The 16,198-nt window shown below is 34.7% G+C and overlaps 1 protein-coding gene and 1 long non-coding RNA gene across 3 annotated transcripts; one reads left to right on the top strand and one right to left on the bottom strand.

Moving 5' to 3' along the window:
* Positions 1 to 481: 481 nt before the first annotated feature.
* LOC149783964 (uncharacterized) lies at positions 482 to 15,197 on the bottom strand. The gene is made up of 2 exons (XM_089933183.1): positions 13,089 to 15,197; positions 482 to 623 (listed from the first exon to the last, which is right to left on the bottom strand). Exon 1 carries the CDS (start codon positions 14,797 to 14,799, stop codon positions 13,111 to 13,113), a length of 1,689 nt encoding a protein of 562 aa, XP_089789309.1. The 5' UTR covers positions 14,800 to 15,197; the 3' UTR covers positions 482 to 623; positions 13,089 to 13,110.
* LOC149783965 (uncharacterized) lies at positions 2,134 to 8,434 on the top strand. Of its 2 annotated transcripts, XR_016414082.1 has the most exons (4): positions 2,134 to 2,430; positions 3,475 to 3,552; positions 5,818 to 5,966; positions 7,267 to 8,434. It is a non-coding gene; the product is annotated as an uncharacterized LOC149783965 (long non-coding RNA). The 2 variants fall into 2 exon arrangements; XR_016414083.1 differs by lacking the exon at positions 3,475 to 3,552.
* Positions 15,198 to 16,198: the final 1,001 nt, after the last annotated feature.

Below are 16,198 nucleotides of genomic sequence, written 5' to 3'. Positions count from 1 at the left end.
ATATTACAAACTTGCAACATAATCAGAATGAAACTTCCCAAAAGGCATGAGTCAAAAAATCATCAGGTTCTATTACGGGCAGAAAGCACGCGTTTTCATTATCTCATTCTCAATAGCTATGAACTTCAACGGTCTATTCAGCAACTTCTGCTCCGAACGCTCCATATAGAACAGTGAAATCTATTGCTAGCTAGAAACATTCTGTCTCGTTGAGCTCATTCCCTAAAATGGACTAGGATCTAAATATATTAGGAATTGATCATTTGGGTCGATTCCCGCTTCTGCAACCCTAAACCGCGTACGTGAAATATAAAATTTTGTTTCAAATGATAACTTCAGGAAATTTTTGTCATTTGCATACCCTGGAATAGTTGTACCTTGATATGGACGTTCCTTGGGGCTGAAATGTGATTTTTTAACTACTAGGGATGTCAGTCCTACATGAAGCGCATTTCCAAATCCATAGTTTTCAGCCATACGAAGACAGAAGAAAAGTTTGGTGCATTTTCCGCTCTGTTGGTTGCAATGTTGGAATTCCTGAAGAATGTAATCTTCACACCTTTTCAGGACCCCTTCATGTTTACATCTTTGGGCAATTGGAGCTATTTGTTCAATATTTGCGTCTGAAACAGAATATATATATATATATATATATATATAGAGAGAGAGAGAGAGAGAGAGAGAGAGAGAGAGAGAGAGAGAGGGAGAGAGAAAGAGAGAGAGAGAGAGAGATACATATATATATATATAGAGAGAGAGAGAGATCTTTTAAACCTGACACTTACATAAGCTGTATATCATACATAATGCATGTATCACAGCTTGAGCCTTGTGTTTATTATATTTTATTTCTGAATTCGATGCTCCCAACCTATTTTGCCCATGCACTCTAATACTGAGCAATGAACATTCATGACGCCTCCTTTTTATAAAATTTTGTTTCTATTACATTCAGGAATATAGTGATTTAAAGAAAAGAGTATTTCATTACCATGATATCAATATTCATTTTCGTCTACATATGTTAACTTTAATAGACGAATGGTGTACCCTGCAATCAAAATGTACATGTAACAGTGTGACGAAAACGATTGGACAGTTTCTCAAAGATGACACAAGACAACGGTTAACATGATAAGTTTTGTCAAACCTTACTGCGTAATGGACAAGGGTTTGTCAACTACGCCGTGCAACACTTTCCGTTCTGTTAAAAAGGTTGGGTGATATACAATAATGTCCAGAAACAACAGATTTAAAACAAAATGCGTGAGAAACGAGCAAAATTTTGCTTCAAATAATTCATGCTATATAATTGGCTTCTCAAATAAGACATCAATTTTATAGTTCTTCTGCACAATAATCCTACTCATTGTAGCTTGACTTGACAACTTCCACCCAAAGCCTGATATATGATAGTATATGACACGTTCTTATCCTTCATCTCATCAACTACGTTATGGGCGGTACATGTAAAAAAAAACAGTTCCTAAACTACTTTATGAAAATGAATCCAGCTATCATTTATGTGTTTACAGCGTAAGGCAGGCGCACTTAGATGAGCTTCTGAACCCCATTTTATCTAATTGTAATTTTGAAAAACCAAGTTACCGCAGGACCACCTTTAGGACTTATTACTAAATGGTAGATTTTCTTTGGAGGGCACCATATCTACAAGTTTAGCTTATATGTATCACATGCACCTGTGAATACACATTTACAAATTTTATTTTTTCAGTTTTGAAAGGACGTGTATGTAGTAGTGGCAATATACATTTAGTTTCTGACCTTTCAATCTAGTTTTATAATTAAGTAAAACTTAATTAAACGAGGATTGTGCGGTGACTTTTCAAAGAGACGAACTACATGCTCCCTTAAGACTGAGGAGACAAATGATTTCCATAATCGATCCTAGGCAGGTATAATGAAATGTAATGTTGCTTAGTTGTGTGTTAGCCTATGTTTTAACAAATTCCCGAAGTCACTACCGAGTGCTTTCTCTAATTTCATACTCTTAATAAGAACTGCGCCTAGCGTATGAATCTAAATACGTTTAAAACGGATGTAGTAGATAACAAAAAATTAGGACTTGTGCTTCTTACTCAACACGTATTTATTTCGTTGTTATTGAACTTAATATGCAGTATTGATTTATACGTATTATTGCATTACGGTCCTGAAGTGAAATGTGCATTCACATTTTGCACTTACGTTGGTAACCATTTAAGTTAGCTATGGTTACACTCACTAACATGTGTTGATAAGGAAGTTATCCACATAAAGGCAAATGTAGCCTGAGACGTGAGTGAAAAGGCTATATTGTACAAAACAAAGCTCGGCTAATTCTCAGCACTAATCTTCACAATACTGTAAATTATACAGTGAAAGAAGACGAATCATTACTGTTGACTGATGCCGTAAATGAGACATAAGGTAAGACCTCTTTTTATGAAGTTTTAATCGCATCCTCTAATGATTGGAAACGACTAATACTACTTTTTAATGGCATTATTGTTATATAATGACTAAATAAAACTTTAGCAACCTCTATAACATATAGCCTAATCTAATAAATGAAACTAAATGTTAATTAACTTAATGTTAAAATATAATTATATATACAATTAGAAAAAAATAAAAAACTATTTACTTCTAATTAACTGATATTTCTTAGGATGCAGATATTCAAGGAACATAATAATGTCTGTGTAAGTCATGTCATCGATTTGAAGTATCGTCTGGTCTTTGCTATTCTCAATCATCTGTGTAAACACATCGGATCCCTCCATAAGTGGATATTTCACGAAGTGCAGCTCCTTGCCTTCAACCAAAAGAGTGATGTCTGTTAATTTAGACTTTCTGAATAATTCAGGAGGTTGTTCATTTTCGACCATTCGTTCAGTTTTATTTGGCTGTTGAAATAAGTTGGAAGCCATAGTTGAATTGTTTGTAACATACAATGTGTATGTGAAAATATCAAGGTACACTTTCGATTTATTTTCCTGGTAAAAGTCACGTGATGTTAATAATCAATAACAACCTATTTGGTTCAGTAAGTTCTAAACGTCAATAGGTAATATTAAACACATTATCGCCAGGTGAAAAGAAGCCCGCTTTAAATAAAATAATGCCGGGCTTTTACAAGATAGTTGTGCTTTATTAAGAGATAAATATGCATTATTGCAACATGGTACTCAGACTTATTTATTTTATTGAAGATTCGCTTTTAGATTAATTCAAAAAATGACAGATCAGTTAAACATGGTAATTTTGAATAATTTGCATTTCGGAGTAAATAATTAAGATATGACACACACACACACACACACACGCACACACACACATATATATATATATATATATATATATATATATATATATATATATATATATATATATATATATATACATATATATATATATATATATATATATATATATATATATATAACACACTTTTCTCATTCAATCTTCAAGTCGCCAATACGAGACGTGAAAAGATGATTGACGAAGAGTAACATCACAGGGGAGAATTATACTATTAATCTCATTCAGGTTGGCATTTCTACATAAAGATATGTATAAATTTTTTGTTTATCTATAAGTTTCAGTGAGCACCCCGTTACCGATTACGAATGTGTCAGAGTCCTATTATTTATACTATGTTTTGGTTTGGGGTTTTTTTTAAAATACTAAAGCGGTGTAATTGCTTATGAAGTCCCCGATACTACAACACATTCAATCGTGAGTGCAATTACGGATGGCATATATGTTCTAGTTATAAACCACGCCAGTACTGAATATTCGTTAATTGATGCGCTTATTAATATTCTCACAATATATCACTTGGATGATAGCTAATAGTGTATCAATAGCGTGATGCATTAGTTTGTGGCTGTATAGAAGCGGCAAAACGTTGGATGAGTACTCACGAAATGGGACGCACTGACAATGGGAGTGGAAATTATAATCGTACACGGATGCAAATATCTCTCTGGAGAAGACGCAAATGCAGTCTTGCAATTTAATAAGAGTATTGTACGAGGAAACATGTTGAATTTAGATGGAGTGTCCTCATGGAGTAATGCCTACAATTTTAAATGGATATAGATGGGTATTTTAGTACATGGAGTAATGCCTACAATTTTATATGTATATCCATGGGTATTTTAGTACACGGAGTAATGCCTACAATTTTACATGGATATATATGTGTATTTTAGTACATGGAGTAATGTCTACAATTTTATATGGATATAGATGGGTATTTTAGTACATGGAGTAATGCCTACAGTTTTACATGGATATATATGTGTATTTTAGTACATGGAGTAATGTCTACAATTTTATATGGATATAGATGGGTATTTTAGTACACGGAGTAATGCCTACAATTTTACATGGATATATATGTGTATTTTAGTACATGGAGTAATGTCTACAATTTTATATGGATATGTATGGGTATTTTAGTACATGGAGTAATGTCTACAATTTTATGTGGATATAGATGGGTATTTTAGTACATGGAGTAATGCCTACAATTTAATATGGATATGGATGGGTATTTTAGTACATGGAGTAATGTCTACAATTTTATATGGATATAGATGGGTATTTTAGTACATGGAGTAATGCCTACAATTTTATATGGATATAGATGGGTATTTTAGTACATGGAGTAATGCCTACAATTTAATATGGATATGGATGGGTATTTTAGTGCATGGAATAATGCTTACAATTTAATATGGATATAGATGGGTATTTTAGTACATGGAGTAATGCCTACAGTTTTATATGGATATAGATGGGTATTTTAGTACATGGAGTAATGCCTACAATTTTATATGGATATATATGGGTATTATAGTAGCTACTATACGGATAAACATTTCTGTTTTTCTTATTGAGTATTTATAAATATATCAGTTTTTATATTTTGTATTCCCATAACTTATTATCTATTATTCGCAAGTTTCAATTAATACTGCTGAGAGAGTGATAAGTGGGCTTTGTAGAATCCCCTTCACATTCGATAGCGTTGATGGAGACGACAAATATCTACATACTTTTTATAATTTATCGTATAGCTGACAAGTTATCAGTGTGTTTTAATATTTGGGAAATTTTTAATTTATACCGTTCACATACTTTCTAAACCAACTTTACGCATGTTCATGCTCCACGACGTCTTCCCGCTTCTTTGGACGATCCTCTGCAGTCATAAGTAAAAAATCGTCAACATACTCATCATATAGCCAAATACATACATAAGCTTCAAGCGTGTATACATTAAGTCTGCACATGTCAGTGGATATATTACTATCCTCTTGAGACCAGTCGCTGTGCCATGACATTTGAAACAATTCAATGACAACGTCACGTTATATTTCATACACAGTTATCAAAGGAAGTGAGGCGGACAAAGCCTATAAAGAGCGGTCCGCAGAATATGTATTTCCTAAGTCATGAAAAAAAAGGCTACATATCAATTTCCCATGAAACATGCAGCTTTGCATATTTTGACTGATTATTTAAGTGTACGTTAGATACAACGCATATCTAGTAATGTTTGTTTATATACTGCAAAAAGCAAGAAAAATAATTGACATGATGTCTTAAGAGTAACCAAATTTTTGACTTCGATAATACTAAAATAGAACAACCTCATACGTCAGCAGCATGATTTGTATAGTCTTATCGGAAAACAAATATGGCTACTGCGTGCAGTTTTATGTAAAATGGATCATTCTTTAATAAAAGAACATATCAGTGTTCCGAAGATGATTTCAATATATTTTCTTGACTATTTTACAGGCTGAACGTCACAGAGCAAATTAAGTGTTGAATATACATTGCATTAGAAGTATTTGGAGTACAGGACTTCGTTGAGATAGGTCCCTGCTACCGTACACATTGCACAACCTGTATATATTTCATAATATAAAAGGACGTGTAAACATACGGTAAGTCCGCATTACCGAATATATTGCCGAACTTCTATAGAACTTATAAAAACATTATTATGCATGTAGACATGCTGGAAGTCACTTTTACCGTATGCGTTATCCAAATTGTTTACACCTTTATACTGAATATGCAATATACACATTGACAAGTTATATAGATCTGAACATTTAATATACCATTTTTACAGTTAAATATATCGCAGCTTGCAAAGGAAAGTGCCATACAACGAATGATCTGTGTCCTCACGCAAATTTACATATATTTTCCACATTCTGCTAAAGAAGAAATTTTGATTGATGCCGGAAGATTCTTAATAAACTCTAATGTTGTGAGAGAAAAAGAAATGCACTGCATGTGTAACGTCATTGTCATTTATTTTTGTTTCAAATAAAGGACGAGTTACGCTTCTGACATGGATCTGCCCTTGTCCGGCTCTAATCATATTCATTCCAAATGTATAAATTACATGGGTATCCATAGAACATCCATGTTCAACGTGGGCATTAGTCCTTATTTTGTTTGAATGCACAATGATGACAACGTCACATACAGCGCAAAACATTAAAAGACGTGTATCAACGTTCCAGATACAAGAGTAACGTTTTCTGGTGGTGTAGTACGACACACACACACACACACACACACACACACATATATATATATATATATATATATATATATATATATATATATATATATATATATATATATATATATATATATATATATATATATATATATATATATATATATCTGGGCAAGATATATACGTCGCCTGTACTCAGTTATATTGCTGAGAATTATTTGCTTGATGAAAAGCAATCAATTTATACCAACGATTCTTATTAGTAACGTAATATGTTAAGATTTGCTTTTACGAGTTTAGTTAAGGTGATTGATATTACTTTCATTAAAAAAAAAAAACAGTAATGCTTATTGACGTTCGTAGAAACACTGATTCATATGAATAATCTAATTCCTTTTTAAGATAAGTACCAATGTAAGTTGTATGTATTACCGGAAATTAGCGGTACATACTAACATGTATTTGCAGTTACATATGCGTGTGCTTGTGTGAGAGATAAACATATTATTTAGCAAATCCCTTGTCACTTTAGTAGTTACTCTCCTTTACTGTAGCATTAAGGGTAGGATATTAACAATTTCTCATTTAGTCAAAGGTGGCACTCTACAGGTTCAGATTTAGCATGGGTTTCAATCTTAAATAAATTTAATTTCCTATTTTTTCATTGTTACATTTCTTATATTGCAAATATCACTAATTAATATTTCCAGGATGTGTTGGGCCGAGATGTTCGGGACGATGGGACACACTCAAGTCATCAACAAAATAAATTGTATTTGAGTTGTTATTTTACAAATGGCAAACATTCCAGTTATTTCCAGATATCCCATTGGTAAATATACGTACTTTTTATGGATATAGGAAAGCATGTATGAACACGGTGAAGAATAACAACTCTCATTTTCATAATACCTTAATGTTGCAATTTGCTTCATTTGAATAAAAGTTAACCAATCTTCATTTAAAGTGCAGAACAGGGGGTAGAAAAGAACGCAGGCTGTTGTGTTGCATTAGTCTGCACATGTCTTCTGTCTAAGAATGTGAAGTATTTGAAGATTGAATAAAGGCCAACGTTTAAAAGAGTAAAACTGAAGGTTGTTTGACTGACATTCAATCACACAACAGCGAATGGAAACCCCAAAAAATTGGACGAACGGTGAATGGACGAAGAGATAAAACGACAAACGAACGGATCAAAAATGAGCGAATAGACAGATGGCCAATTGCCGAAAGGATGGGTAAAGTAGAGAGACGAACGTGTAGACAAATGAAAACACTCTAAGTACTGTGAGACAGATTAATAAACATATGCATGGACATGTATATACAAGGACATATAGATGATCAGATTTGGAGAGATATCATACCAAAGCAAGGCACGGACGAGTGAATAGTTATGAATTTGTCAAAGAATAAATGTATGGAAACATGCAGGGAATTTCCAATAATTGTATTATATTAATTCAGAAAAAAACGAGGGTTCAAAATTAATGCCTGCGAGACAACAAACACGCCAGAAGCTAAATCAGAGTGTGACTAATTATGTGCCCATTTGTTCCTTTAGAAAAGCGAAACCTGCACATCAGATTAATTCATTTACAAGCAACGTAGGAACACAGAAACACATTTCCAAGGCCTTATTGATTTAATACTTCAGACTTTACGAAGTATATACTGCCTCTTATTTAAATGGTTATTATTTTCCCATCTCTATCCCTTCGTCATATCCTTGCTCTTCCCTCCACCCCGGACGATTTCAAACTATCACTGGAGTAATTGTCTTTCTTGTTTTCTTATTTCAAAATCGATCAGTATTAGCAACAAATATGTTGGCATAATACACATGTTCATTATTACCTATTCTTTTCACTTCATCACAAAATCGAACTCTAGTGGAAATGTACAAATACATTCGGAACACATACATGCAGACAAATGAGCATACACATGTCGTTTATGTACACTAGATTAATACTTATATTTCTTCCTCCATTACACAGATTAGTGAATTCATTCTTAATAATAATAGACCCCTTGCAGAACCTAAAATCAGTTATGTATCTAAAATACGGAAACAATAGAGAAGATTGATTTCAGTATCTGCATTAAAAAGAAGTTTCTCTTTTACCAACTTCAGTGGTCCACTCACAGAATGTCAAAAAAACTAGTTAAATGGGACTGAATTATAAATATCCTTGAACTGATTCCATAACAGTGAAGAATAGACAATGAATGCGTTCATCCCAAGTCAAGCCTAATCTTTATTAGGGGCAGACCATTTGCGTTTCTAAACGGGGGTGGGGGGGTGGGGGAATGCTTGAAAAATATTGCCTTGCTCTGATTTTTTTTAAAAGTATAAAATTGATACTATCCCACTTCTTGTTTTACTTGAAATAAATTTATACAATCGGAAAGGACAATATAGTTCCAAAAAACTACATGACCATTCTCTTGCAGTACAAATTCAGTCGTGGCCTAGTGGTTACAGCGTCCGCCACAGATGCGGGAGGTCGCGGGTTCTATCCCCAGTCGAGTCATATGAAAGACTTACAAAAATGGTAATAACAGCTTGCTCACTTGGCGCTCGGCATTAAGAGGTTAATGTAAGGACTGGTCGGCCTGGTGTCAGGATAATGTGACTGAGTGGGACATCATGATACGTGTCTGCATGATGCCCCAATGCTAGACATCACTATAAACTGTCACACTACAAACATCGTACCGATATGAGTGAAAAATTGTTAAAGATACGCTACAAATCCAAATCACACACACACACACGCGCGCGCGCGCGCTTACGTACAAATGCAGTCAGATTAGTGTTGACTATGTATATTCTGCATCGTAACATGGCCATTATTGCTAAATGACAACACACCGGGTTCGAATTTAAATGTTAATGTTGTGTATACCGTTTTGTTCTTTTTTAAACAGAATCGACTGTCATCTGTAATTTAATTGTGCATACATCAAAAGATTACATTTCGTGTTTAAACAGAATTATACACTCTATGCAATCAAAAACTTGACAACGTCTCGTTAACTATGTGTACAAGTGTATTCAGATTTAGTGGAGTAAAGTAAAATCGTAAGCTTATCGCAAAATATGCCAATCAGCCCAAATGTTTTCTAAATGTAAAATGGACAATAGTATTTACACAGATTGCAATTGCGTCTATGTTAATATCTTCTAAACTTTTATTTGGCATTATATCTGTAAAATTATATATATATATATATATATATATATATATATATATATATATATATATATATATATATATATTATAACTATAAAATGCTTACAATAAGCTGATAACGATATAACTAAACCGGTGTATCTCTCTCTCTCTCTCCCTCTCTCTCTCTCTCTCTCTCTCTCAACCTATGCGATACGTGATGTTCCGAAATATCGCGCGAGTGGTATTTTATGTCATACTTTTTAAACTGTTCTGAGCCAAAATATTGTGTTCCTTAAATATTGTGCTTATAATACATATGGTACATAATCCATATCGTACCCAAGACATTTCATAAATATTTTTTCGACTCACAAGGCATCCATGTGTTTTGGATTCAAATATTTCATACCTCGTGGACAGCCATTTTCTTGTTTGTACCCAAGACATTTCATAAATTTCATAACGAACATGATTAATACAACTTTCCTACTTCTTTTGGGCCTAGTGGTTAGAGCGTCCGACTCGGATGCGGGATTTCGCGCGTTCGATCCCCGGCCGAGTCATATGAAAGACTTACAATAATGGCATTACAGCTCCCTCACTTGGCGCTCAGCATTATGAGGTTAGTGTTAGGACTGGTCAGCATGATGCCCCAGTGCTCGACATCACTATAAACTGTCACAATGCATACATCGTAACGATTTGACTGAAATGTTTTAATGTTACGTTACAAATCCAAAATATCACTCTCTCTCTCTCTCTCTCTCTCACTTTAGGGTCATAACATTTCCGTACAGGAAACGAAACTGTCAGTAATATGTAAAATATCAACTTGCTTCTCACATTAAGACCTGTTGACAGCATACATCGTACTATAAATAGCAAGTATTATGCCAGTTTACGTACCTCAGTAACATCAGTAATTTTCATTCAAGGCATTTATTATTATTAAAACTAACTTAAATGTCACCTTTCAACGCAGCGTTAGACTGCAAAATGTCGTTTGATTGCCAAAGGGTGAATTGTTCTTGATATAAACATCAATCATTTATCCCTGCCTTTTCTGAATATGCACAAATTGATATTTCCACACCAGATACATAGTATATCTCAACTACATCACTGCTAATAGTCATGATGTTATATTTTTAAATAAAAAGCAAAAAGAAAAAAATAGGGAAAGATCATGCTGCATAGGATATATTTTGTAATTTCACATATGTATCTACTAATTCATAAATTATACATTTTCTAATGCAACTAGTTGTTAGCACATTTTAAGGTTAATTTTGATTTTTTTTTAAAGCAATAATCTACCGTTTAGCATGGTAAGTTACAGAAAAGCTACAATGTCTATGTTAAGAGAAAATGTATATTTCTATACAAGTTGGATACAATTACAGTGTAATGAAACATAGATGCGTTACAAAGTAAATTATAACAATAACACTGCTGAATTTGTTTCAAACAAAACTGAAAAGAACAAATATTAGTGGTTTAAGATCGATTGACTACATTTATATTATAACTTTATATCTGTATAAACTTCAATCTTTCTACGTAAATACAATGTACAAATAACACTGTTACGATTTTAAAAAGCACAAATATTTATTTTTCTTTTATCCGGAGAAATAAGAAAATTCGGACAAAATCCGAAATGATTCACATTTTTTAAAAATTAAAGCCATATAGCAAATTGATTAAATTAAAAGACCCTCGGTAGATTACTGCCCTAGATGCAACAACGAGACAAAATGAGTCAAGCATAGTGCATTACAGGTATAATTGTATGTCTGGGAGTTGCGGTGGCTCAGTGACAGGAACGGGTGCGGTTTGAATCTTAACATCTGACCAGCCTAGGTCAGCTATCAAGGTGTGGCCTTTGGCAAGGCACTGTACTGAAATTGCATCGGCCCTAAATAACCTAGTTCTGTTGCTGTGAAGTAATGCACCAAACATAGATGTATTGTCTTTCAAATTATGTGCCAAATGTATATCTCTTTCAGAAATCGCTGACAAAGAACATTATTGTAGATGTCTTTTCAACATGTACCATTCTGAACTACCGATTGTTTGCTCAAATATCCACCAGCTTTGAGAACAAATGAAACTCGAGAAGAAGGAAAAAATTGCAAATGCGATGAAAAGAAGCAATTCGCTTAAACATTACACAAACACTGAAAACACATTTGCAATTTCGGAACACAAAATATTTTTCTCAGAGAGATCAAACTCTGCTAATAATATAGAAATGTGCCAATAAGGCTCGTACGTTCGGGCGATCCAATTGTTCACAAAGGAAAAGATTGAAAGTATATGAATTATCATGCGTATTATATAGTCAGGAGTTTTCTCTGTATGACAAACAAAGATGACAAGTATACAGATAAAACGTCTTGGCGACCAAAATAATGAATGGTAAAAAGTTAAGTACTTGTAAAATGCAAAGGATACTATAAACAGATCAGCATTTATTATTATGCCAATAAAGTAAGTCACATAGAAAGAATGCATCAATAGCCGCGTCAAGGAGAAATAATACTTTAAAGTTTGAACGATAATGGGTTTCTAGAATGAAAAAGACTTTAAAATGTGCACAGGAGAAAATAACATTGAAAACATACCAAGATAAAACCACAGTACACCCAAAAAGCAAAACAAGTAAGCAAATCAGCTATTACACACAAAGTCGAGAGTATCCTTATCAGAGTTGTTAGTACTTTCTGTTTCGTAGAGTCTAAGTGTCGGAATGATTTTCCCTGGCAGAGTTTTTCTGAAATTGAGTCAGAAGATCTTCTTCTTTGAACCATTGTGATTAATTAATATAAGCCAATATATGACAATCAAATGAAAAAGGAAAGAGATGTATATCTCACAGCTGAATGGAAAACATATTTTATAAACGCCACCAGTATTTTAGTTAGCTTCGCATCACACTGACCGGTGACTGCTGATGGCATAGTGATCATTTTGACCTACTGGCGGTAGCATTACATGTATGTTGACTGGCAACTAAACTTACAATGATATTGGATCAAAAATTAATCTAGTCAAGTGATAACCGATTCCCTCTTCCTCCGACTATCATAAACATCAAAATAATCTTTAAAACAACCAAACCTTGAAACAGCTATGTTCACCTATGCCTGATACACTGGACAACAAATTTTTACAAAAGTCATGTTACTGAAATAAAATTAGTCAATTCTTATCAATTTTTATGTGCTGAACACGAATATGACAGTCAAATTGCAAAATTGGCTCTAGTTTTTTTGTAATCTGCAAGAAATTAATGTTTACATAACGAAATGCATTCCAATAGTAAAAGGTCAACTGTAATAGCCTACCTATAAAAAATCAAGTCATTGGCTACATCTTAGATTTCTTCGCCTGTCTCTTGTACAGCTGTTCGGGAGCATCTCTGAGGAGTGTCCAGCAGTAGTCAGCCAGCATTGTAGTGGACCATTTTCCCTGGTATCTTTGTTCCATTGTTGCAATATCTTGATGAAAACGTTCGCCGTGTTCATCACTAACAATACCACAGTTGCTAGGAAAGAAATCCAAATGGGAATGAAGGAAGTGAATCTTTAGAGACATATTGCAGCCAAGTTTCTTATACTTCATCAACATGTCTTCTACTAGTTCCTTATAGTTTTCTGCCCTAACATTTCCGAGGAAGTTTGTAGAAACTAGGCGAAAAGCATTCCATGCTTGTTTCGCGTCACCTTCCAGCAAGTTGTTGAACCGGTCATCTTTGAAAAGCTCTCGAATCTGAGGACCCACAAAAACTCCCTCTTTAATCTTTGCTTCGCTGAGTCGAGGGAATTTTTCATGCAGGTATCGGAATGCTGGCAAAGTCCGGTCAATGGCTTTCACGAAGTTCTTCATCAAACCTAGTTTGATGTGAAGGGGTGGTAGCAAGATTTTCTGAGCCTCAACCAGAGCTGGGTGTTGGATATTCTTCTCTCCAATGGCTACATTCTGCCTGTGAGTCCATTCCTTCCTCATGTAGTGCATTTCCCTTGCTCGGCTATCCCACTCGCATAAGAAACACATGTATTTTGTATATCCTTGCTGCAGTCCCATTAAAAGGGCAACTACCTTCAAATCACCACAGAGGTGCCAGCTGTACTTGTTATACTCAATGGAATTCAGTAGCTGCCTTAAGTTATCGTATGTCTCTTTCATGTGGACAGCATACGCTACTGGAATAGATGGAAGAATGTTTCCATTGTGCAAAAGCACAGCCTTGAGACTCAGTTTCGAAGAGTCCACAAATAGTCTCCATTCTTGTGGGTCATGGGTGATTTTTAAAGCATTCATGAGGCCCTCAATATCGGAACAGAATATCAGATTACTTTCCTTTCTGAAGAAAGGCTCCAATTGCTGGTGGCGCTTTCGATATGCAGTAATTGTGACATCTTCTTCTAGAAGATTCCATTGTTGGAGTCTTGATCCTAGCAATTCTGCCTTGTTCTTTGATAAGTCCAAATCACGAATCAGGTCATTTAGTTCTTCCTGTGTTATTCTGTGTGGGGTTGATGATGCACCACAGTGAAAATCTGGATCACTGCATGCTGATGGACCAGGAGAAGAACAGGTCGACTCACCTTTGTCTTCGTCAGATGAATCAAGAGAATATTCTGCTGGAGGTTCTGGAATAGGAAGTCCCTCACCATGTGGAACTGGTCTTAATGCAGACGGAATGTTTGGGTAGACTATTCTCGACTTCTTTCGCTTCGTTATTCCGCCGGAAAGAGGAGGAACCAAGCAGAAGTAACAGTCATTTAGGTGGTTGCTTGGCTCTCTCCACACCATTGGGACTGCAAACGGCATTGATGACCTTTTGCAATTCAACCACTGTGAAAGCTGTGTTGTACATGTAGCACAGCATATATGCGGAGCCCAAGGCTTGTCTTGGTCACCAACCTTGCATCCGAAGTAAAGATGATATGCCTTCTTCACTTGAGAATTGATACTTTTCTTCTGGTTGGCAAATGTCACTTCCCCACAAATATAGCAAAAATTGTCCGCGGTATTAACACACTTTCGAGGCATTACTGTTCTTTATTGTACGTAAATGGATAAAATAATAAGTTTTATGTAACAGTAGCTTGAACTGTCTCGCACAACGTCTAAAATATTTTAAATGCTGAACCTATCTGATTGGGCTTTATATAGTACACTGCTTACGTCAGCTTCAGCAGCCGCCTGGCATTAGTATAATAGGCCTACACATGTATAGTACACTGCTGACGTCAACTTACTTCAGCAGCCGCATGGCATTAGTATTGCATTGCATCAGAAAATGATGCAATCAACTGTGGATGATGTGAGCATGATGGTATTATGCAATGTTACATCATTATTCCGGATGTTGCTGCAGACCTACTGGAGAAATTTATACAGTGAAACATAGAAAATGAGGTATATGAATATCTTCAAAACGAGAGCCAATACAAATTTTTCACGGTTATATTCGTGTTCGGCACACCAAAATACTACAGATTAGGGCCTTTTCAAGTCAGTAATGATTTCACTGTTGACCAGTGATATCAGTGACCTGTTGACTCAGACTAATTCGTATTTATTTTGCACAGGTGTAACATAATTGACTGACAAAGTGTAAAAAGTAGTCTATGGCAAGCACTGATTTGTTACGAACAGAATGCACTTAGCAGGAAGGTGTCCACTATTTTAAAAGTAAAAATTAATCTCAAAACAACCTAGCATTGATGCAGTTATGTTCAAATAAGCATGATCTTATTGAGCTAATGGCTCTGCCAGTTCATATTGAGTTTGCGTAGCTCTAACATTATTTGATGAAAAAGTGTAAATAGTAGTCTATATCAAACGGGGATTAGTTATGTACTGGGTGCACTCTATATGATATTGTGCTAGAAGGTGATTCAAGAATAATTAGAACTGATAGTCTGTACAAATTAACGTGAATCGTAACAAGGCATTGTGGAGAATCCCTGATAGTGTGTACAAATCAACGTGAATCGTAACAAGGCATTGTTGAGAACCCCTGATATTTTGACAAATCATCGTGATTCGTAACTGGCGTTGTTGAGAACCTCTGTGCTCAATGTATTTTTTTAAAATTGTGAAAAAGTCTCTTGATATGATCCAATATTAGCTGCTGAATTGAGAAAAAACAATTTATTCTTATTGGTACTTGTATTTTAAGGGATGGGACTCCAACTTCTTTCCATTTCTGGCCGTGACTAATTAACCCCCCCCCCAAAAAAAAAAAAAAATCAAAAAAAAAAAGGCGGCCGCCCATGTGTATAAGCTCTCATATTAGCATTAAAATATCTACTGGTATTTATTAACAAATGGACAACAAAATTCACAGACCATACCTTTAAATATTAACGTGAATTAGTTCTCCTTATTTCACCTTAACAAAACATCACGTGCAATTTAAAATTAGTTCGGAAGACCTTTGATA

The sequence above is a fragment of the Sinohyriopsis cumingii genome, chromosome 14 (assembly GCF_028554795.1).
Source record: "Sinohyriopsis cumingii isolate HCF-2022 chromosome 14, ASM2855479v2, whole genome shotgun sequence".
NCBI classification, from domain to species: domain Eukaryota; kingdom Metazoa; phylum Mollusca; class Bivalvia; order Unionida; family Unionidae; genus Sinohyriopsis; species Sinohyriopsis cumingii.
Note: the sequence above shows the minus strand (reverse complement) of the source record. Positions and strands in the feature narration are given on the sequence as shown.

Bases quoted from the DNA above. Each gene is read 5' to 3' on its own strand.
- LOC149783964 (XM_089933183.1), bottom strand. From the start codon at position 14,799: ATGCCTCGAAAGTGTGTTAATACCGCGGACAATTTTTGCTATATTTGT.